This window comes from Vanessa atalanta, chromosome 18 (genome assembly GCF_905147765.1).
Source record: "Vanessa atalanta chromosome 18, ilVanAtal1.2, whole genome shotgun sequence".
NCBI lineage: Eukaryota > Metazoa > Arthropoda > Insecta > Lepidoptera > Nymphalidae > Vanessa > Vanessa atalanta.
Window position 1 is genome coordinate 6,757,144 of NC_061888.1, and position 25,595 is coordinate 6,782,738.

Genomic DNA, 25,595 nt, shown 5'->3' on the forward strand with positions numbered 1-25,595 from the left:
TCAATTTATCTGAATTATTTCGGAACGAGATGTTCCATCTGATGTTAAAGTGTCACCTTCGTTCGAAGACAGTGGGACTATAACAATTTTAAATAAACGTCTAACACCGGCAAGGTGTAACCAATCACGAGATATAAGATGTATCTCGTGACAAGACAAGTGAAAGACACAGTATTACAAATTATTCGTGGATAGAACAACTCTTTATTTGAATAGGCTATTTGACAATGCGAAAAATAAAGTGTCAATTATTGTAATCACTATATATTATTAGTTTAAAAATGGTTATTTATTAACGAAAGTTGAAACTAATATTTAATTTATGCAAAAATCTATAAATAAATATGCATTTTTTTAACGTTTGTCACGTGACACAAAACGCTCCTGGTCGGGCTTATGATGAAGTCACTTGCTTGATAACCTCGTTCACCTACTGTATGTGGATTATATGCGTCACAAATTACAATATAGGCACGTGACGTCACCGACCCCATTGCAGCGCCATATTGTCTAAGTAGCGTTTTCGCGCGCTATTTAAATATTGAATTTTTAATTTTACATTTTTCAGCAAATATGTACTAGAATTAAAAAACACAACTTTTACTGGGTTCCTTAACCTCTACTTAACAGTATAAAGTGTATTTTAAAAACCAGTCAAATAGCCCATTAGTAACAATAATGAAATTTATCCACTATCTTACAAGATAATCTTTAAGCATATATGATAGATACTGATGAAAAATTCGGATTAGTTATAAATATAATACATACGATTGTTATAAATATAGTACATATTTTAATAATTATTATAGCGAAATATTATGCCGTCTTATAATATGCAAAAAAATAACGAAAGAATATAACAACATAAAATAAAATAAATTATTATTGTGTCTATGGACGTGTTACATACAGTATTAATTTTACTATTAAAATTAGTTTAATTTGAATATATTATTATATATACAAATTCATTAAATGTGTGAGTGATTTATATATTATATAATGATTTGATCTATTGTGCGTTAGTACAAGTACAGAAGTATATAGATGTGGCATATTAAAGTTAATTTCTAGTAATAATTGTAAATTGATTTAAGTCGCTTTATACAGAACCACTACTTGGTATAGTCTATTCCGATCGAAGAAGGATTAAAGATTAACAAACCTTATATTTACGTATGTCACGCGATTTGCAGCTCAGCTATATTGCACACTACTAACTGTTCTCGAATAATATATATTTATTTATATTACGACAAGAATCCACTAACTATTAATGTCAGCTTTAATTTTACTTCCAAAATTCCGACAACAGTTTGTAGACGTTCAAAACGCCATTTTTCAAATAATTAATGACATAGACAATTCAACCTATCAACCAATGATATCGCGTCAATTTAATGTCAAATGTTGTTTATGTAACTTACGACCTTTTGTGATTGGAATAGACTATATACGTTATTATTAAGAACATTCCAAGATTACATCAACAATAAGTAATATTTTCTATACTTATATAAGCACGTACTTAAATAACAGATGTGAATTTAAGAATGAGATTAATTTAAAATTGTTTGTCTTATTTTCTCTCTAATTTTGTTTTTAAGTATATAATAAACATTGTCTAAAATTTGGTACAATAATTTACACCTTATCCATTGAATAGTATTTGTTACTAATTAAGTTTTAGGCGCGTTTTAACGTTTGATTGATGAAGACAGATCGTATTTCCATCGGACATAGCGCGATAAATGCTTCTGGTACCGGGTTCCTTACGTGGACGAATGTCAAAGAACTATCGAATATCTGGTCTTGCTGTACGTCCACCATATCTGTCAATGGTATCTGGAAAATTAAAATTTATTTATTAAAAACACAGTATTAAGGCCAATAGCTTAAATAAATTTGACATTTTACACATCTTAAAGGAAAGGATTAAATTCAAGTAATTAAGAATATTGTACCTGTCCCTCGCTAAGTGGATACCACTTCTCAACCGCCTTGTTGCCGTAGCAAGTGTCCAAATGTACTCGCTGGAAGGTCATACCCATGCCGTGGTGTGTGGCGCCGTCTTTATTCTGGATTAAAAAAAAGTTGTATATTATTTAGGGATAAAGAATATTTATTTAAAAACATAATTAGTCAAAAATGAGACTACGATAATTTATGATTTTGGCCTCAGAAAGATAGTAAAAGACATACACGTTGGCTTTGCTTGCGTGACTTTATTATTATTTTATATATAATTCTAGAATAAAAGTAGCCTAAGTGACTCCTTATTACATCAGCTATCAGCCAGGGTAAGTCCCGACAAAAACGACAACAGTCTAGCCGTTCCGGAGATTAGCCGTAACAAACAGACAGACAAAAATTGTAAAAAATGTTATTTTTGTATATGTACCGTGTATGCATATTATATTATATAATACATATACATTTAGTAAAAAGCGGTTATTTTAATATTACAAAGAGACACTCCAATTTTATTATATGTATAGATTTTGTGAAGATATTGCAAAATTAAGCTGATGGTTTTCTAGGATATAATAAAATATGGCGATATTAATAAAAAAAATTAAGATAGATAGCTCAGGAGAAATAAGCAAATTCCTTATTTATATGTAGTTAATACTTTCATAAAAAGTTATTATGATTACCAACTAATTAAATAAATAAATATATAATTGGCCATATATGCCCAATGTCACGAATCTACGTGGAAGTTAATGTATAACTACAAAGAAAGTGTAACTCACTTTGGCCGCTATATGAGAGTGGAAAGCTGCCAACACGACGTCCGGAGCGCTGACGAGGGAGCGGGAGTACGAGGGCCGCGGCGAGTTCTCGTTGGCGCTGTAGTGCATCGTGATCAGCGGCTGCAGCAACATCTGCTGCGACACGTGCGCGCCCAGCGTCAGGTACTCGCTCGTCTGCTCGGGGGATTTCGACTGGGAAATAACAAACGTTACATATTATACTTTTTAGTTGACCTTGAATTGCTTCAAATCCATTATAAAATACTTTACATATTCAAAACGGGCTAATACATATAAATTTCGTGTCATATAATAATGAATTATATATGAAACGAAATTTTATCAAACTTTAAATTAATTATTTTATTCGAATAACAGTCACTGATGCCAAAGTGCTCTATGGTAAATAGTATCAAGCCAAGTATTAGAAATGTAAAGTTTCACTGGTCGATTGTCGAGCTTCTAGCTAAAAAGGGCACAAATCCCCCAAGTCCCTGGTCGGGTCAATGACAAGTTATCAAGAAGGGTTTTTTTAACGAGAATTTCTCAGTAGGAGCTCGAAGTCTGCAAGCTGCCACTGCCACAACTTTCACGGGATTTGTGCCTTAGAAATCAAGTAAAGCTACAAGTCGGTCCTGTGGCTGATCTCCTCAAGGTCATGTCAGGTTCGTCCCATCGGATTATGAGAATGAAGGAATAGACAGAGCACTTTGGGCCGGAATCTCGCATCATCGCGTGTCAGTACCGCGCAGACTTGTGGGACGCGCTCGAGCAGCAGGCGGAAGGTGTGTCGGGTGCGCACGTTGTCCAGCACGCCCTGGTTGAGGCCGCGGTTGTCGTCGCGGCTGAGGCGGCGATCCTGCATCACCTGAGAACGGATCATTTATGAAGTACACGTTTACTTATTAACCGACTGCAAAGGCAGGAAGTTTCTCTACATTTGCATCGATTTTTCAAAACTTACATGACCAATATCCATGATTCACTTAATGGTGTAATCTTACAGTGTAATCTACGTCTTTATAAGTATACGTTATTATATACAAGGGTACATAATTCTTATGGAAACAGTATTTTCATAAGAATTGTGTATCCTTCTTTTGACTCCTTCCCGTTTCGTGGGGGCGCGGCCCACGGCGGCAACGTGGGTATCGTGCGCCACGCTTTAATGTTAGCTAGTAGGGTAACTATCGATTATCCTTCTCGTTTCCTACAATAATGTCACCCATCCCTCGCCTCGTGGTCTTCGCGTGCGTCAAGGGCAAGGGAGCGCGCCCAGGAAGAAAGTCTCGCGTGGCGTGTATCGCGCAGCGTACCTCCAGCTGGCCGCTGCGCAGCGCGGCGGCGCCGAGCGGCGCGGACGTGAGCAGCGTGAGGCGCGCGCCGCCGTCCTGCAGGAAGGCGGCCGCCGGCAGCGGGTAGAAGTTCGCCTGCAGCGGGAGCTTCTCGAAGTACCGGCGCTTGATCATCTGCACGCGGTATATGTATGTAATGGAAGACGGGGTCGGACTGTTCGGTGAGGAATTTTGATATAGAATCGGAACCGCATTCCATTTTTATTATAAACAAAGTCCAAGTGGACATACGAGATTGTAATTTCTGATATTTCGTTTGAAAGCGATCGGTAATACTTTTGCTCATAAAGTGGACCCGCGGCTCCTTCCGGAATGATTGGATACCTCCTCCGCTATTACCCGGAGGCTTTGAGTATCAGGTAACAATAATATATTTCATCAGTCTGCTAAATTCGAAATTCACCTGCATTCCATTGAGGTCCGTGTAAAAGATGTCTCCGTTCTTGATGGGGGTGGAGAAACGCATCGCGAGCTCCAGGTCGTCCACCTGCGGGTCGATCAGCAACGTGTTGCTGATCTCCAGCTCCGCGTGCGGCAGCGACGGGTTGTTGTACACTGAGATCTGAGGATGGATGATTTGATTGTAGAATACATTTATTTCATTTAAATTCGGTAGGCTGACTGACAAATGAGACATCTGATGGTAATTACCATCCCACCATGAAAATATTAATCATCCCGCCACCAGCCTTGTGAACTAAGGTGTGAGGTCCCTAGTGCCTTCGGTTACACTAGAGATTTATTGCAAACGATGCACAAAAATATTCGAAATAGATTTTTTTTATATTAATATTGCCTTTGTATAAGTCTGTTTGGGAAGGTAACGTCCACTCATCATGTCATACTCTACCGCCAAGCAGCAATACTTAGTATCGTTGTGTTCCGGTTTGAAGGGTGAGTGAGCCAGTATGACGTACAAAATGAAAATATTTTTTATTCAAGTAGGCTCATAAAAGCACTTTTGAAGCGTCATGTTACATTGTTTAATTAAAAGTAAAGCTATCGCCAATTCGGAAAGCAGTTTGTACCGAGAAGAACCGCTAAGAAACTCGGTAGTTACTCTTTTCCGCCATTTTAATTACAATATAGTAATATCTTGTATTCAGTAATTTGCTTTATTTATTATCCTCATCGTGTCTATACGATGACGGTTACTTTGTGCGCTTATCGTGACGTTTAGACGCAGTCTATCGAGAGAATTAATTATTGTTTTACGCATGGATTGTCAAGTGGTTATAAATTACAATAAAATATAAGTATATTATAAGTGCTTTTTGTTATGTTTTATCTTGACACTTAATGGAAATATGTATTCTGATTAAATGAAATATTATTCTAGTTTCGATGAGACTATAGATAGTTTACTAGTAAAATAATCACCTCCGATATTCATAGAGTTTAAATTCATTTGTCTTTATAGTTCATCTCGTGGTCGGCGGTGGAAGAAAACATTGTGAGGAAATCAGCGTGTCGGATGAAAATCTGCCACATGTGTACCTTCCTTTTCTCTGTCTCCTAATAACCGTCTCGTAATAAGGAGAGGCCAGTAGCGAGACATTTATAAATAATTAGTATATTGTTTCTATGTGCCCTCAAAATAACTCATTATGAATTCAACTAAATTTACTACTAATCACGACACCGACAAATACCTCTACATTTATCATCAGGTGCCTGTCTGCCATAAAATAATAAAATAGGTAGGCAGACTGTCTACCTATTTTAAAATAAAAAAAACGCAGTCTATATTAAGTTAAGTGTAAGTTTATTGCCGGTATAAATAAAATTGAGTAATAACAGGAAAAATACCTTTAATATAAGAATTAGTATCACTAACTCACCGCAAGTAATACTTCAGCAGCTTTAGGTCCCACTAGTCCTGAATATAGCGTAGCTTTGAACGGCCCTTCCGTGATCACAATCTCCGGGAACGGGTCGGATTTGAAAGGCGTCGCCGGACCGTCCGGGATGAACAGATACGCTCCACTGTTGTTATCTTGAGCTTTTTGTGTATCATATCTACGAATTTTAATTAACTGGTTAATGGCTAAAATAATATTATTTATTAAAAACTACTTCTAACAGGCCAATTCTATATTCTTAGATTTATATGTTCATACAGTTGATTTGAAACTTTTAATATTTGTAGTCGAGATTTGCGTGAAGACTTCTGATGAAATACCTTCAACGTACAGTAGGTGACGAGCGAGTCATATTAATAATAATTTAAGACTCAGCTATATGTACACAGACAGAGCTCCTAATCTTCAGTCGAATTGTAAATTTAATAATTGGCAAATGTAAATAAACGTTATCGAGTATTACAAGGTTTTTATGTTTACGTTACTCACTGGACAAAATCCATATGGACGGGCATGGTGTGCCCGTCGGGCGTGACGACGGCCTTGAGCAGCCCGTTCATGGTGGCGACGACCCGCGAGCTGTTCCCGGCCTGCAGCGTCACGTCGTCCGCCAGCCGCGCCGCCGGCTGCTCCACCGCGAACATCTTGGGCAGCTCCACCGACCAGTAGTCCGCGTTGTAGATGCGCACGCGCGAGTACGACGTGTATCTACGGACGTGCACGTTATTTTATTATTTTATGAAAACCGCTGCCCGTAATTTAATTTTAATCATTCCTTACATCTCCAATGCGCCACCTTAGGGCGTAATTATGGTGTGCCAGTAATTATACAGGATTCAAATAGCGAGTGAGTTATACCTTACTCGGATGGGCTTGCAGAAAGCCCTACTACCAAAAAGTCTTCTTCGTTTTATTCATTCAACTTTGTATGTGTATATATACTTTTTGTTAGCAGAAAACTTGACAAAATCGACATTACTGTTTTTCACATACTTATTGATGGCCATGTTGTCTCGCAGCGACACGGTGTAGACGGTGATCGCTAACGCGTCCACTACCACCGGGAAGGACAATTGAAACTTGTTCGCTGCGAAGCCGAGGCGTTTCTCTCCAGCTACCACGGGTGATATTTGAGCCATTATCGGGCTGCCATCGGGGTCGAAGACCTAGTTAACATACAAAATGGGGTTTCTTTTGAAACGGTTGAGATTTTTAAATATAAGATCATTTTATGTGATTAAATTTTTATCAATTATTTATTTTATTTTAGTAAAGTACTAAAAAAAACATAGCAAAATTGTCATAACAACGAATCTTACCTCAACGTGCGGCGTAGACACGAGTACGGTCACAATTTCGTGTCTCTTAAACGCCAATGCATTATAAAACAGCAACCGTCTCGAGGGCGACATCAGGTCTAAGGCGATAGTTATCCGGGACGGAATCTCGTCGTGTTTCCGCCAGATATCGTCCACGTCGAAGTACACGTCCTCCTGCGTCTGGTCCTGGATCGCAGGTTGCTTCAAAAGATAGTATGCCGCTTGCTGGATCGCCGATTGACTGTATTTGATGGCTGTTAACATTCTATAAAGATAAACCACAGATTTAAAAACATAACATAGGTATATAACATACATACATATAAATCTTCATACGCGCAAGTGTTAGGTGTTAGGGGACGGTCGACCAAAATCAAAAATACTTTATTCAAGTAGGCTTTTACGAGAACCTTTGAGTCGTCATTTTACAAAATTATTAAAAGTATAGTTACTATCGGTTTAGAATGTAGATTCTACCGAGAAGAACCGGTTTTAAACTCAGTAGTTACTCTTTGCCAACATTTGAAATACCAAGTTGTGTCAATTAAATACAATTACATATATATAATACAAGTTGTCGCCCACGGCATCGTTCGTATTTTAGGGGTCGATCGTCAGGTATTCGGCATGAAAAGTACGTCCTTCCTACGACCTACGTCCTTTCTCAAATTCATCAAATTCGGTTCAGTAGTTTGTCCGTGAAAGAGCAACGACCGTCAGAGTAAGCTTAGCGACTCGACTCACTTGCGCGCGTAGTCCTCGCGCACGTCGTCGCGCGCCGTGCCCGTGACGCCGTCGTGGTGCTGGAACAGCGCCAGCGCGCGCCGCGCCTGCTCCACGCGGTCGCGCAGCTGCAGCGACGTGATGTAGCTCACGGAGCGCGACGAGCTCGCCTGCGCCGTGATCACTTCGGCCGCGCTGCGGACGGGGACGGGCTCGTAGTCGATTCGCATTCGGTCGGCGTCGACTCCGCCGATTCGAAACTCACCGCACGTAGGCCAGCAGCGCTCGGTCCATACTTTTGTAGAAAGGTCGCGACGTGTAGTACCCGCTCCAGTAGTGTTGGTTGCGATCGGCGTACGTGAAGAAGTCGCCCGTCAGCACCGGGAAGTCGGCCAGTTTGATTTCCTCGTGCACCGCCTTGAAGTAGTCTTGGAGAGTGCCGAATTGTACCTGTTGAGTGAAATTACGTTAGCTAAGTTAGTCGTTTGTTAAACAAATTCTCGTTATAGATCTCGAGTTGGAGATGTCAGCTTCCTCCTTCATGTTTTGAGCTAGCGACTCGTCACCTCTCTCTCAAGATGGAAACGATAACGGGTAGAACTTCTCTAAGACGGCCTTAGCGAGAGATCAGATCGAACTTGTTCCCGAAAAAAACATACGGCAACTTTACATTAGCAATAACGATTTTGAAAGACCTAGAAGCAAAGTTATAGTCCTTTTTAAGCGGTGGTGGATTCGTGCACGATCCATACCCACGTCTACAGAGAATGGAAAGGCCCTCAATACAAGGGAATGTTCCATCTTGAACCCTAAAAGGGAACTACTACCGCAATCGCTATTAGTACCCAATACCCTGGGATTTTAAAGTCGATTATTAGTGAGAGAGTAGTTCTCTAATGCTGAATCTTTTTTATAGTTTTAGTACGATAAATATTATTCATTGTAAGTAGTTCAAATCGTAAAACATACGTATTGAACATTCTTACAATTTTATCTGCATTTGGTTAGATCGAGGGAAATTCTTACAACGCTTACGGCGGGGGAAGAAGGCCGACGGAGAGCGGGGTCTCCAGACACAATGTGTTGTAGAACTTAAATTAAAATTCAAAATCTTTATTCCATATAGAAGCATTACATTTGCTTATATATGTCAAAAATCCACCATCAGCTGGAAAATAAGAATCCTCAGATCTAAGAAGAACCAGCGAATCTCAGAATTAATGCAATATTTACCCGCCTACAGATACAATAAAACTTAATATATAAAACAAACTCACCTCTGCATTCCACGCCTCGTTGCTGTTTATGTAATCAATGATCATTTCATAGTTCTGGTACTGATTGTCCCATTCATTCGCTCTATCGTAGCGGAAATCGTCGCCCAGTGGTACGAGGACTACATTACTACGGTACAGTTGAGCCTTTTTACGCCATTGATCCAAGATCATGAAAGACCTGTAACATAAACATGTGATGAATGAATAATTATAAAACTCTAATGTAACTGTAAATAAATACTTTTTTAATAGGTTAAATTGTAGGTAGATCGCAGGCAAACGTAAAATACAATGTTATAAATGGGAAAGTTTGTTTATTTGTTTGTTTGTTACGCTTCCACGTCTACTACTAACTACTCAATCGACATGATATTTTCAGTCTGAGGTACATAAAAGGACTTAGGGTACCAAACGTCAAAACATTTAGACAGAGAGTGGGATTCTTTCTCCTGTCACGCGGGCGAAGTCGGGGTCGAAAACTAGTATTAAATTAGTTAATTGACGCTTGCGGCTTCGCTCGCGTTTTAGGGGTTGGTTGGCAGGTGTTAGGCATAAAAAAGTAGTCTATGTCCTTCTTTGGAGTTCAAGCTTGCTTCATTTATCACAATCGATTCTGTGGCTAGGCCGTAAAAGACCAACAGACACACATGTATAAATGCGAAAGATACTCTATCTTTCGCATTTATAATATTATATTAGTATAGTTTTTACGCATTTATATGTTGATGCTCTAAAGTTCTTGGAAAAAATATAAATATATAATTGGAAAACTTCACTCTACCTTTCATCAACATTTTTCTGGACAATCTTTCTAGGTGGTAATCCCCAGGGACAAGTGACCCCATTCCCGGGCAATCTTTTAAAATCAAATTGACAGCAGATCTGCAAATTAATATTTATTAATTTTTTTTGACAAAAATACCTTGTTGATAAAATTTAAAACAAAATATGTATATGAAAACAAACCTTAGGGTCTGGTCCGCATGTATGAGGAACATCATACGAATAGAAAGGCATCATGTGGGTGAACATATCGGTTTTTCCAGAACCATCTGAAATAAAAATTATTAAAATTTGTCTGTTTATATGTTATCTCGGGAACAAATGATCCAATCCTAAAAAATTTAACTGGTAAAAAGCTACATTATTCTTGAGTTACATAGGGCACAAATTAGGTATACACATTCATTTTGTTTATAACGACACAGTGCAACATTCGAAAGATATCTGCAGTGCTATTCCATAAGAACTCACTTTGTATCTAATGTTGAATAGAAAATTCTAGAAATATTGCTTACCCCACATTTGTCTCCACTTAAACTCCAGTTGTCTGTTCAAAGCAAGTTCCTTCTTCACTCTGTAATGTACTCTTTGTATAACAGAATTTTCTAGTCCAGTCAACTTCAATAAGTAAGGCTGACTGCTAGAATACCCAAATGGGTCGATTGCCCAGCCATTTTTGGCTATGTAACCCAGATTATCAAGTAGCCATTGATGACCAGTTGTTAGTTGCTGCGCAATGGATACCCAGTGGGAATTAGCTTCATCATTCATAACCCATCCACCAGTAACTATTTCAATTTGCCCTGATTTCAGTAAGCTGAAAAAAATATGTTCAATTTACTTAAATTGATATTAAAAGTTGTAAATCAAATGTGTGCTATGTATTAATATTTTTGATACCCCATAATGCATAATGATCTCATAGCTTATTTGACTTTTATCATACACAACATATCATAAACAGATCAATATCTCTGTATGAATCATTTTGATTTTTATTTCCTATCTATGGATAGATATAAAAATGTTATCCTGGTGATTATTTATTAAAATTTCAAACACACTTATGTAAAAATAATTAATCGTAGATATTAAATAATACTAAGCCCAGAAAGCACTACAAAAAACTATACTGCAAGTACTGCAACTATAAACAAAAAATAACTTATTCATAAAAAATTAAGTAGTACTTTTGAAAATCAGTTTTTTCCTTATCCGTTGCATCAGATGTCCACCACAATGAAAGATAACTGGTTTCTGCCCATATAAATTTCCTTCCAACATTTTCCTTGAGTTTTTCCACCATATTTGTAAATATAGCTTTTGTTTGAGTCTTATAATAGTTCTCAAAGGTCTTGATCCACCCTGTATAATTTATTGCTTTTTAATACTGATAAAAAAGTATTTTCTCATAAAATGACAAATATCTGCTGCTGCCACAAACCAATATATGGATATCATATTTATGATGTTTTACAATGTATTTACCCGGATCATTGTGCGAATGTGGCACTATGAAGACCTTCAACTTGTTTTTACTACTCCATTGATTATCTTTATACTCTATGTTCCACCCCTGCTTCCACACTCCACCATCAACATCATCAAACATTATTCTGTCATACATTGAAAGCATCTGCAATAAAAAATATAAAAAAAATTGTTGATTCTGTTGCACACATTCATTACTACAAGAGGACTAAAAGGTTACCTGTGAATTTTATAATATTTTATTATTTTGTGTTATTAAAAAAGGAATGGTACATAAGGATATGCCTTATGTACCATGGATATATATATCATGGTTTTAACAATCTTTTAAATAACCTTTAGGTGAAGAACATTACATAATAAAAATATATATGTACGGCTAGGCAGCTAATTAACGCAGGCAGATATTAACAAATAATAAAGACATCATAAATAATATACACCGAAATATATGCACACACAATAGTTTCCATATAGTAATAGTTACATAATTAGCAAATGTCATTCTTAAGTCCACATATGTGAAAATTAGTTGATTTGTAGTTCTGTATAGTTAGATTAGTCTACCATTACGAAAAATACAATACATGACATATTAATAAAATTTTTTGTATCTCAATATAATATATATGAACATCAAAGTATTATAAATCATAACTCATTTTTTTTTATTAAGGACAACTTACAAAACATACACCATTCATAGGTTTCAAAATATAGGTAATTACATTTTTAGTTGAGTGTTGTTTCAATTATAAGTTAGCACTGCATGGAAAAGGACAGTTTTATCTATTAACCTAACACAACTTTTTTGTTACTATGTTGTATGTTTTTTTTTAATATTAAATATTAGCTTATTGCTAATAAACTGACAACAATATACTCTTCCATATATAATAGATATCTAAGTTTGGGTTTTAAATCTTATTCTATTAATTAATTAATAAAATCTAAATACTGGTTTATTTCAAATAAAAACATCTAAATTAGTGTAGTATTGTGTAGTCAAAAATCTGTAACTATATATAAAAAATATGACAAAATTTACCTGAACATCTGTTTTAGAAGATGTTTGAAAAATAGGACAGTAGGACATATTTATTTTTCTATGCATCCTTGGTGGCTCATCGCCGACAACTTTAAATTCCCTGATTTTTATCTCTTTTTGTACGGGCTTAGGTCTTATTTGTGGTGGGTGAAACTCCTGGGATTGTTCCACAATCTGATCCATGGCACTTTTAATCTCTCCCACTACGGCATGATGCTGGTTTAGTTCGTTTTCAATGTTCCGTAGCTTTGATTCAAATGAAGACCATTTGTTCTAAAAAATTCGATTAATTAATTAATTACTTTGTGTAAATTATGAATTTAATAAATCTGTTCTATTGACTAGACTACAATGACATATATTTTTTGAAAACTTACATCTTCAAGATCCACCATTGCAGGTTTTATACTAGGCAATTTAAAACTAAGATCTGTTACAACATACAGAATAAATATAAATGCTATAATACAAGTTGCCCAAAACAAGGCAGACAATCTTCTTATCCTCATATTGCTTTGCTGGCTTCTCTTGGTCAATAAAACTTATAAATCTCATTCATTATATGCCACATGCTAGAGTTAAATTATCAAAATTATGTTACTTGAACACGGCTCCTATAAAGGTGGATAACAGTATAATATTAATTTTATCAATTATTCCGGCTGATAAGATTTAATCACAATAGTCAACCACTTTTAATAGTTATTAGAATATAAATATTTCTTAATACACTATATTTACAACAAGATACTTTTTTTCTGTATTTTTCGGATAAAATTTAATATCTGAATAAAACTTTTTTGCAATTTTATTTATTATTCTTGACTGAGGCTGTTCTGCTTACATTTTAAGAAAATGTCAAACTTGTAACTTGTAATAGCAAACATCTTATACCAGTTGACAAATGGTCAATCTTCGAAATGTTTCACAATCTGCCTAAAAATAATTCACAATATTTAATAATAATGCGAACTAACTAGTTAGTATCGTTAGACGTTTTACATGATTAATTGAAAATAATTTTATTTTTATTTGGCCCTTTGAATTAAATGTATCCGAACATATAACGTATCGATTTGTAAAATATTTGATACGAAACGTCAACAACAAATTAAACGTCAAACTGTTTGTGTGTGAAAATGGCGTCAAAGGAATCTCTCGATGTAAGTAAATTTTCTTTTTGATTTACGACCTATATTTGATGTATTATTGAATGATAATGTCCGTACTAGATTAACGCATTGTTTTAATTTCTATAAATACGTAAACGAGTTCTATGGACCCAGTAAATCTACTAAAGACCACGCCCTTCCAAATACTACTCGATTTTTCAATATTAGCGGCTTTTATTCCAAAATTTGAATAAGAGGACTGGAACTTCAGTTCTTATTAGAAGAAGATAAGTTTTTGAATTATGTTGCTTATTCCAAAATCATAATAGTATCGATTTTATTTCTTAAAACTTAATTTAAACATAACATGTATGCGATAATGATAATGCGGCTTGTTAATGTTAAAAATGGTTTGAATAAATTATATTATACTACATATACTAGATACTACGAATTAGAACGTAAGTCGGTATATAGGTTACGGAAGTATTGATTTTTATCATTCCTACTTATTTTGGACGTAGTTGATTCGAAACTATTAAATATGAATTTCTCCTATCAAATTAAACTTCTGCTATCATTCTTTTGAACATTGGTCTTCAAGTTGATTAAAATACTGTTGGTTCACATTATCACAAAAAATATTAAGTCAGAAGATTATTTTTTAAAGTAAAAATATTTATTCAGCGCACATAATTTTTATGGGCAAAATGTTATGACATTGCCTTATTTAATGAAATATTCAGTTAAATATCATATGAACATTTACATATAATTTGTATAGAAATACGAATATGTAATGATTTGTCCTAATTTAAATGTATTCCAAAATACTTATGTAATAGCATTACATACACAATTTGCCCTACAAGCTTCTCACTTAATATATAAAACAGTGGTAACTAAACTTATTGGTATATTGACACGGTAGTAACCTGCTCAGGTTTTACGTTGATCATAAAATTTACTTTACTGGTCTAGTTTCTAGCTCATGCGGTTTCAGAACCAAACTTCCCTAGAGCAAATCCTGGGTGAGATCTGAAAGATTTTTTGTCAATAGATTCTCAGTATCAGAACGGAATTTAGATGCTGGAAATGGTACAGTTAGAATGGTGCGAATTAATTAGTTTTTCAGAAATATAGGTTTTTTAAAAGTGTTCGCTTATAAATTCTATGTTCTTAAATGAAAGAATATTTCTTTTATCTATTTTCACAAATGCTCTTCATATGACCTTAGACATTATTGATTGTTGGCTATTATTATGATGAATGATAAAATAGCATAATTATGTCTTTCTTTGTATGAACTTTACCAGCTTCGAAAAAAAGAGTATATGTACCTTGCACGGTGTTTAGCGCGGTTCGATACGAACCAGCGCCAATTGAGCGCATCCGCATTTGTGCCAGAGGACACAAGCACGCTCCAAGACGCGCTCATCTTCGCCCAAGGTTACCTCGCCGGCATAGGAAAAATACCCACATGAGCGAGTAGGTTGTATTTTATTGCGGACATTTCCATCTTAATAATATTCTCACCTTCTATGAAGAGCTATCTTTTAGTATTATATTTTCCGTTTATAATTACAATAATTCGATTAATAGTTATTGCATATGTTAAACAGGAAGTGATCTCGGTGTTATCGGTATAAAATAAAAATCGCAATTAGACTTAGCTATACCTACATTTTTATTAAACCTATGATCTAATATTTAAACAAATAATAGTACATAGTCTTGAAATGTATTTTAAATTAAAATAAAATAGTTAATCATATATTAGGTTAAACTAATAATTAATGCCACCTTTTTTTTTCTTTACTATTACGCAATAAAGTTAACACCAGGTAAAGTTTTCGTATAGCATTCCCATTAATATCGTAATAAAATTATTAATACTTTTAAAACGTAAGTAATATAAAAGTACAAAGTATAATGAATGTGCATATTAATTAAATAAATTACTTCTAGATACCATCACTTGTATTCGATTCAATGTATGGCCATTACCGAGACATGAATAGCTCGACCTTACCAACCCATCCTAACATTGTATGATTCTCTTTACACATTGCAGGATGCACGGGACTACTTGAAAAACTTATTTTTCTCATATTAACTAACTTGATGATGTTGTATGCCATCGTTTTCCAACCTATGGTTTAATTGGGCAAAATAAATAGTGACTAGCTGTTTGAATACGAAGCCTCGTGATATGGAACAAAAAGTTCAGAAAAGACGTTGTGTATTAGGGATGGGCTCACACATTATTTAATTCAATTGCTATCTTTGTGTTGTGCCCTATAAATATTTATATATGGTGTGCAGTAAATGACTGTTAAGGTTTATTACTGACTACCGCGTGTTGAAATACGGCCACACCTAAGAGAATAGAAAGAGACGATGCAATACAAACATTCTGTATAAATCTTTATGAATTTATAAAGATCGGCAATCTTCTGTTTGTTAACTCAAGCAAATTTAATATACTCAATAAATATACTTTCTCAATATTAAAGATAGAATCCATAATGTATCTCATACCCATGATTCTAATTTCGATTGAAAGCCTTTTCGAAAGGTATAACCTTAAACCTGAATACAAATGTGAGTTTTGTAATATTTTTATTACAATTTTAATTCAAAATTCAATTTTATTCTTTCTAACATTTTTAGTTATACGTGTGAAAATGAGGTTTCTCATGTAAACCTAATAAATGTTTATATCGGTGTATTTCATTCTACCACTGATGGTAATCGTCTGACATGTCGTCTAGTGCGGGCTAAGGTCCTCTCCGCTGACGCAAGTGGTCCTACTTCCCGTAGGATGTCGGGAATGAGAGCGTGTCCTTATAAAACTATCGTGGGTAGCCGCTGGCGACTGAATCCGGTCGACTTTAATGGTCAAATTTAATATGCAATCTAAATTTTTGTGTGAATATAATATGAACAGCTTGTCATAAAACATTTGGTTTGATTACCATTTCGGGTCGCAGTTGTGAAAGCTTTCATAATGAGGATATTATTCAGGACGTTCTCGGCAAAGCCGCATTGCGTCTTGTTCTTATAGTGATTTAAAGTCTAATTACATAAATTCTGCGTAACATGTCAACGTTAAATATCAAAATATGTACGTACTTGAAAAATTGGTATGTGGTTAAAATATAGGGTATGCAATGTGCTTATTTTATTTAGACCTACATACATGAAAAAATCCTACAAACACTAGAATTACAATGGAATGTTCAATCAACATTATTTCTACAGACTTCAATATGAATAACTTTGATTCGAGACAGTGAATAAGAAACCCTATTAACTGCGTGACCTGACTCGAACTTGCTATAAAATATATTTTTATTTCACAATATAAAAGTCTATTATTATTGGTACCATGGAATCATTAGGTAACTTTGCTTAAAAATATTAATTAAAATATTTAACTGAACTCATGTAGTAATGGCTATTTCTGTTTATGCTTTGACAGAATATAATATTGTATTTACAAATTACTTTTGAATTGAATAATGATTTCGGTTAAAAGTGTATTAAAGCTAGCTTAAACAAATTGGTTTTATCATCTTTACTTATATTAACGTAACCAACTAAATCGATTATAATCGTAAAATACGGAGAACATAAAAATCGATTAGGTCGGTCTGCTACCGGTATGAGACAATCGATTTCATGTATTATTGGAGTCGAAGCAGACCGTAGACGATACGAAGGCCGATAAAGGTTTATGCTTGCCAGACGCAGGCTTGTACGTATATTACGTAACACGGCTGGAGTACCAGAGGTACTGGCAAACTGCGAGGTTACATAACAGTGCGTGAGCTATTCTTAGTGAGATGGCCTCGGTTACAACGAGTTGCTGAATTACAAATTCTAGTCTATCTCCAACTCGTGAAATTTTGAGCATACTTAACTTACATATTTTACGAGATAAAGTCGAGAGAAATTTGAACGTGAGACGACTATATGCCTGTTTAGACCTTAATCCATTTTAAAATCGTATCAATGTTTTGCAATGGAAAAATTGTGTAACTTCTCGTAGATTTAAATTGCAGAAGAAAATTACTAACTCGCTCAATTATAAATAATCGAAAACTCCCATTTATTTTTTATTAATTACCAATAAAAGAACATTAAACACATCCTGAAATTGATGAAAATTTATCGGTTCATATCGCCTACCGATGTCGATGTTCTGTAACATTTCAGATTATTGAAAGAAGTTCTGATTTTCAATTCTTTAAATTAATTGTCTTGTATGTTTGTCTTAAAATTACTGAAGGTATATTTATAATTGGAGTTCTTTGGAAAACTCCCGTTATTCCATACATTTACAGATCTTAAGTGTTATAACAGTATACGATTAGCTAAAATATTTATCTTTTAAATATTGTATTGAATCAAAATCTAAAAAATAATTATCAAATGAATATATTTTTTAATTTTCTTGACTGTTATAACTATTTGGTTTTGAACCTTTCCTGTTCTTAATGTTAGGTATTAAACTATCACATAAAGACTTATTTAGATTATTGCGTGTAATTCGCTCATTTTTCGTTTACAGCTAGTTTCGAATTTTAAATTTCAGTGTTAGTTCATTTTTAGTCCACTTTTGTTATAATTAGGTACTACAAACAGGTTTTAGTAGATATTCACAAAATATTATCTGGATTCTATCCAGTACTACCATATGGATACTAATGTTTGATATTATTGCTCTTCGTAAAGTAAATGCTACAGGCAAAGGGTGGAGCTCTACAGTTGTACTACTTTTATACAAAAATAGACGACTAGTGTTAATGTTATTTTAACTAACATAGAACAATGTAAACTGTATTTAATGTATGTTTCTATGGCTTTGTGTTAAGTGACTTTTAATGCGCGATACAAAATAGATTATACAAACACAGAGTGAAAAGAAAATACTAGTTCCATCATCCCCCTATCGATGCAGGTCAACATTACTTAACAAAACCATCTCATCTTACAAGTCTGTCCTACTTTTTGTTTTCCGTATCTTAGGTTTCTTATTACGATGTATGCACTTAGTTCGTTTCATTATAAATAATATTATATATCTATACAATGAAACCTGAATAAAATTAAGTCGATCATAAATTCATCGCTTTATGACAAAATTTTTGAAACCACATATTTCAGCTCTGTATATTTTATGCCGTCGACAAAAGTCATATGTATATTTGGTATTATTTTTAAATTTAACAGAGATTTGTAATGTTAAAATACGAAATGGTTACATAATATAGAACAAAGTCGGTTTTCCCGGGCATTCAGCTAGGTGCATTGGTCGGTAAAGGGGTCGCCATCGATCGGGGCAACTCGTCGCATGCACGCCGGCTAGATGCACTGGCGCCAGTTTGAAGGCAGTTATATTTTATGAAGTCGTACACCGACAAATAGCGATTACGTTTTTTTTTATTTAGGCCATTATAAAAATGAACTATTTTATTTCTAGATAATATGATGATTTTTTTAATGAAATGTACGACACTCTAATTCATTTATCGATATAGTCCTGGTATAACAAAATTTTCTTATAATTTAAACATTATCGAATTCGAAATAGAAATAACATGTATGATAACGTACATGGGAATCAGGAAGGAGCCTATTAAATAGAGAAGCGGAATTAATTAGTCGTGGAAGGTCAGTTCACTATCCAGATTAATTTGGTGTCGAGTTGGGCGCGGCACCATCGAATGAAATGCTTTTATAAAAATGTAATTATCTTAAATATACTTTAGCATGTGTGTTTATTGAGTGGAAACTCCTCGTGGAAAATAATTTGAGCAGAAGGCAAGCACTAAACGTTGGTGTAAGCATTACGTGACTATATTTTTTAATCAAGTTTTTATATAAAACAAACAAGGTGTGAACAAGCAGTACAATTAATAAAAGGGATTTATTTATAAGACTCGGTTATCTTAACAAGAGTGGAAGTTTTATATAAAAAATAGCATTGCTACGCTTTTAATAACTTTAAGACAATGTGTCGAGTTAGAAACAATACACTGACAAACAATGTATTAAATATTGAAATCTATACGCTTTAATGTATACGAGTGTTGTATTAACAGAAATGACATGACTAATTTAATAAAACTGTTTACTTCAATTTGTTTATTTTAATTAGGTATGGCGTTAGGATTACATGTCCAAAAAAAAGTCTATAATATCGTTATTATCCTTAGCCCCATGTTCGTCCACTGCTGGTCGTAGGCCTCCCACAAAGCTGAGTCACAAAGTCCGAACTACTGACAATTTACTGTTACACTATTTTTCAACAGTCATCAGCCATTTTGCGTATGTCGACGTTCCATATACTGAGGACACAACAGATATAAATACTATGTAAAACTTTAGGGAATACCAAAGTGCCTCTGTAAGCATTCTGTTATAAGATGCGAAAGGTCATGGGTTAAAGGATTTATAGGTTTGTGCGTACGTTGCTAACCAAAAAGGGTAGCTTAGTATTAAGTCTTTAAATAAAATCGTCCTGATAATTGTTTGATATATATCATTGTTGAGCTGTTTTTGGGTTGTTAATAATTATCGTTAGGATCTGGGATCGTTTTTCAAAATGTTCACCGTAGCCGAAAGTTATGATTTATGTTATCGGATACAAAACAGCTTAAATATTATATTGCAGTTGACACAGAAAACATTACTGTGACAGCAAATAATAACAATTCGAAATAGTCTCGCCTTCGTGTAGCGAGAGAGCTGTAGTAGAAATCAAATGTTTAATATAAGAAAAAAGCGTAGCTGTATTATACAATCTTCCAGCAAGCGTTCCAATTGAAAATTGTAAGAAAGGAACAAGTTTTTTTTAAAGCGGATATAAAAGTTCACGATATCTTCTTTTGTGTAGACCATTCCATTGTTAAAAAAGATCGATGCTAAGATAGGTGGAGTATCAAGCGCTGTGAGCTTTTTTCCGTGCATTAGCTTTACTTCAAGTGCTGCCGTATTGATTAGGACAGGACTCTTAGAGGTTACATAACACGACGCGACGCGCCCCGTACGCCTGCAGACTATCGTTGTAACTTACTGTAACCTACTTTCAGTAACACCCTCTGCTCGAATACTGTTCGTCTTCTAAATCTAAATTATATAAATGTTACAGTTTAAACCTTTTAAATAATGTAGATATGATTTACTACGTCTATAAAGTATATGGAACTATTGATATAGTGTAAGTTCTTTCTTTAAATTTAATTTGACGAATGACTGAATAGCAAAGTGGCGCCTGACAGTATGGATGGTATTATGATTGATGGATGGCCGCATTTGCTCAAAGACAGTGGAACTGTAGGAATTAGCAACCACACCCTAAAATGCGCTGCGCTGCCAAACGTAGTGTCTGAAACATAAATATTCCTAGTCAGTAGTTACACTGGCTCACTAACTAATCACTATAGCATTTTCCAACAGTACAAAGTACTGATATTTTTCTGCAGAATACATCGATGAGTAGGCTGTACCCACATAGGCGGTTATTACATTACATTACAAAACCCTTAAATAGAATTACATGTACTAGTATACTATATAAAAAAATTTTTGGCCATTATTTGTGTATTACGTTGATAAATAAAAAATATAATACTGTATGAAATTTCCATACAGCTATACTAATATTATATTTAAATTTAAATAGTCTGTAGAGCACAGATCGACCAATCCTATTTGAAAAATTGTCTAGGTTATCTAATATTTATTTAACATTTATCGAGATTGCTTAGAAATTATTATTATGTAACATGGCGCTACTCACGGTGGCAGATATTTTTACCGCGGGTGAAACCGTGCGGCGTAGCTAGTTTTATATGTAGAGTGCCTTTTCACAAGTTAATTGAATATTGAGTGACACTCGGTGCCGTAATTACAGCATCACATGAAGCGAATGGTAGATAAAATGATACTCTAGAATTTTATATGATAATGCAATATCAAATTTAGGTTAGGTTAGAGTGATATTCTCCGAGTTCCTCCAATGCCCTCAATTAGATTATCGTATTAAAATGTGTATGCCAACTTTATACGTAGGATAAATTGAATTTTAAAGCAATTTATTTAAACAGTGGTCGAACTTCCACTATAATCATTATTCAAATTTTGAGGAAAAGGTTTAACTTCCACTATAAGTAATCATCATTCAAATTTTGAGGAAAACATATTTGAACATATACTTTTCTATAATTTTCTATACCTATTTAAAATAATTAATAAATCTCGATAATAATTGTGATGATTGGGAAATTGGACAATATATTGACCCGGTACTTCTTACAAAACTGTTTTAATTATTATTATTATTATAAATACATATTATCAAAATCAAAGACAAAATATTCTTTATTCAAGGAGGCTCTAGTAGGCTGTAAATGTTACCACCGACTCGTAAAGTAGATTTTACAGAGACGGACCGGTACTATTTTCCACAATTTTAATTACGGAGTATGTCAGTAAATAACAATGGTTACTTTATATATCCTTATATATTATTGTACAATACAAGGTACAATGAGTTACTAGACCTATGGTATTATCTATCGTGAGGTTCGTGATTATGCTTGAAAAATCAATTAACACAGGTGTTCATGAAGTTCTACATTGGTATTTTAAATCGTAATTAGTATTAAGTGTGTTTTCAAAAGGCCATTTGATATAAGTCTAAAATAAATTTCAAGTTAATAATAATAATAATGAAGTTATAATGAATTTGCTAACGTTGGCGCTTTTGATGATTTTATTTGAAATAATAGTATACAAAAAAAGATTTGTATTTCAAACCAAAACAGTTTTTTTTTTATTTATAATGCTTAGGAATCAGGGTTCAGATCTTTAATCTTATTATTAAATTTGAACTATCAAAGCACAGAAGAGAATCCTTATAAGGATGTAGTTATTAACACCGTTTCCTTTGAACTCATTGCACTTTGAATTTGCAATATTAGTTTTGTCTAGATTCAGCTGCATTGCGCAAGTGTAATGTATTCAATCCGAGTCTCCTTTGACACATGCGAGCATCGTTGCTTCTGGATGTGGTCGTTAGTTTGTTAACAAATTTAATATGTCACAATATTTCAGTACAACGACGCTTCGTAGACATAGTTTACGTAGCAACTGCTCTTTTTCACTCGATATAATTTTCTACTAGCTATGTCAATTCTAATGTATATATGTGTGGCAGTCATTATGTGACAATTACCTTTCGTAAATAAATATTTATAGATAGATTTGAATATATAATATCCATGAATATAGTGTGCTGAACAAATGTTTAATATTTATACAGTTTTTTTAAGAGACTGTTTAAGATAAAAAAATTTATAGCTCGGCAAGATAACGTTTTAATCTGCTGTTGTTGTAATTGATGTATCTGAAAAAAATTAAAATATACCATATAAATGTTTCCTGTCGATATTCCGAGCGACCAAATAATTAAATAAAAAATTGCAAAATAACATATTACATATCAAGATAACGTCGACGTTGTACAAAATATGTTTCGCTTTTTAAATATTTTATTTTTATTTTGTAACGTACAACACTTCACACCACAAGGTATATTTATAGCGAAGCTTAATGAGTAGTGAAGCATTCGTGACCAATGGTTGTCAATAGTCATATTGTCATCATCTATACTCTGAAAATCATTTGGTCCTTGCGAAGTTTTCATTTCCATATTACTAGACTTTAGTTGTATAAATTAATTGAAATCAAGGTTAATTCATTTTGACAGTCTGCGTTAGTACTAGGTAATTTGGTGACTGATGATGAGGCTTAACTGTTCCTTTCCTCTGACTCACATCTCACTTATACCAGATATACACAATGAACAAGTCCAAAGGCCGAAATGAAATCCAGATTTAACTGCAGATAACAATCATTTAATTATAATTTGGTTTAATTGATTAAATCGCGTGCAATCACATGGTATTAAATTATTAAATACTTTTTTGTGACTCAATAACGAGATTGTTTGATGTAACCTGATAATTAATCACGGATCTGGTGAAAAGTTTTTGATATTTATTATTATACCTAATATTATACCTACTCTATGGTCGCGTGGGGGCAGATGTTGCGTACCCCGTATGTCATATACTTTTCTATGCCCCTGACGATGTGTATGCAATATTTCATAGTGAAATCGAAACAAACTCACTATCACATTTATAATAGCTGTTAAAATGCTCATTTAAATGCTATTCGGGTCAGGTCAGATTCGATATTTATAATATTATTATGCTGAACGAAAGTAAAAATTAGGCAGTTTTCATAAGCAAGGACGAAAAAATAATAAATACAGTTTATTACGAATGACTCGGAGTCTTATATAGCGCCAATGTCAGTTTTCTATTACAGGCATAAAACCTTATCTTTATTAGAAATCTTACAAAAGCATTACTATGTTTTAGATACTAAATGCAATTAACGGTGTCTTTGTATTAATCGCTGGTGTCAGCTACACTACACATGTGTGTCGGCGTCGACGTCATTGTAATTTATATTTTACTAATCTTGTCCTTATTCTGACATTGACAGAATTTATATCGCCGAAATAGGACAAGTACACGCGACTTAAAAGTTTCATTATTATATAGACTAGGGAAATGTTCTAGTTCTCAAACCGACATTTAGCAATTTGTCTACGATATATAGATCGTCGAGCGAACAAATCGTCAAATGGTTTGATCGTGTTGAGTTGGTTGAAAAAAAAAACGCTAAAATTCTTTCACCCGTGCTTTTAAGATAGTGATCCGATTGTAGTTTTTATTTTGACTACCAATAAACAAATGTAATGCTTATATTAAAAAATATGTTATTTTTATGTCGCGTATTTATTACTTCTATTTTTAGTCCAATACTGACTTGTATTAAAATCTTGTGATCTTGACTTTGTACGCATACAGTTGCTATCTTAAGATATGATGAGATTAATGTATATAATATCTTACGCCTTCCTCTTCAATTTGCGCGAATCTTATCATTTTTTTTGTTAAAATCACCTACATCAAAGCATTTTTAAATAATATCATTATTTTGGGATATTGGATTATGTTTTTTATTTGATTAATTTTCTGAAAAAATCTTTGATAAGAAACTACACTTATTTTCTAATTGAAAGTTTAATGCCTTACACGGAGAGAACTCATGCAGGATGAACTCAGCACTGACATCTTTAAATTAGTTATATAAATTAACTACTCACTCAATAATCAGTATACACATGTACATCATTGTTTGGATATGGATTTTAATATTATCATATTATTGAGAGCATTATAAGACAATATTTAATGTATAGCAATACGTAATGATATAAAATGATTACTATACTTCGAATTCAATTCAACTAATAAAACTTCCTTTTTTATAATATAGATTATATGACGTAGCCCGTCTGCACAATGTGATGGTAAGTGGTCACAACTGCTCATAGAAATTAACGCCGTAAGAAATTTCTTCATTCAACTAAGGTGTTTTGTCCCTTGTGCTTGTAGTTACATTGGCTGACTCACTTTTCAAATTGAAACACAACAATATTAAGTACTGCTGTTTGGAGGTAAAATATATGACGATTGGATGGGGCAAGATAGGCTTGCACAGAGTAAAGTAAAGTTGTGTTTTCAAATTCAATCATGTGGCGTGTGGAAAGAACATCCTTTATCGAAGAATATTCAGCCGTGCAACTGTAGGGTGGAATAAGCTCTAAATATTTAGTTTAAATAGTATGATTTCAGTGGAAGATGGCCTTACGTTTTCACTGTTGTCCAATCTAAGGAAGTTCATAATCTCGATCTAGCCTTTTAATATCACGATA

At 34.0% G+C, this 25,595-nt stretch overlaps 2 protein-coding genes across 5 annotated transcripts in view; one reads left to right on the forward strand and one right to left on the reverse strand.

Annotated features, from left to right (window-relative positions):
- Positions 1-603: 603 nt before the first annotated feature.
- Positions 604-13,474, reverse strand: LOC125070933 (alpha-mannosidase 2). Its single transcript, XM_047680955.1, has 21 exons — positions 13,462-13,474; positions 12,995-13,231; positions 12,618-12,890; positions 11,567-11,714; positions 11,269-11,443; positions 10,594-10,895; positions 10,262-10,347; positions 10,077-10,177; positions 9,296-9,473; positions 8,284-8,468; positions 8,040-8,213; positions 7,296-7,560; positions 6,970-7,142; positions 6,466-6,684; positions 5,956-6,133; positions 4,518-4,676; positions 4,076-4,228; positions 3,505-3,627; positions 2,760-2,951; positions 1,968-2,081; positions 604-1,848 (listed from the first exon to the last, which is right to left on the reverse strand). The coding sequence occupies exons 2-21, from the start codon at positions 13,124-13,126 to the stop codon at positions 1,690-1,692; spliced, it is 3,489 nt and encodes a 1,162-aa protein (XP_047536911.1). The 5' UTR covers positions 13,127-13,231; positions 13,462-13,474; the 3' UTR covers positions 604-1,689.
- Positions 13,475-13,736: 262 nt separating this feature from the next.
- Positions 13,737-25,595, forward strand: part of LOC125070749 (sodium/potassium-transporting ATPase subunit alpha) — a 40,203-nt gene continuing 28,344 nt past the window's right edge. For 2 of the 4 annotated variants that reach the window (XM_047680698.1, XM_047680699.1), the window contains exon 1: positions 13,751-13,780. In XM_047680698.1, the coding sequence (XP_047536654.1) occupies positions 13,757-13,780 (24 nt within the window). In that variant the 5' untranslated portion in view covers positions 13,751-13,756. Of the gene's footprint in view, positions 13,781-25,595 lie in introns of all 4 variants that reach the window. The other 2 variants (XM_047680700.1, XM_047680704.1) reach the window with 2 other exon arrangements.

Excerpts from the sequence above, each read along its gene's own strand:
- LOC125070933 (XM_047680955.1), bottom strand. The coding sequence starts at position 13,126 with ATGAGGATAAGAAGATTGTCTGCCTTGTTTTGGGCAACTTGTATTATA. Across the intron at positions 9,474-10,076 it reads CAGAAAAATGTTGATGAAAG|GTCTTTCATGATCTTGGATC; the intron begins GTAGAGTGAAGT and ends TTTATGTTACAG. Across the intron at positions 2,952-3,504 it reads GCGTCCCACAAGTCTGCGCG|TCGAAATCCCCCGAGCAGAC; the intron begins GTACTGACACGC and ends GTTATTTCCCAG.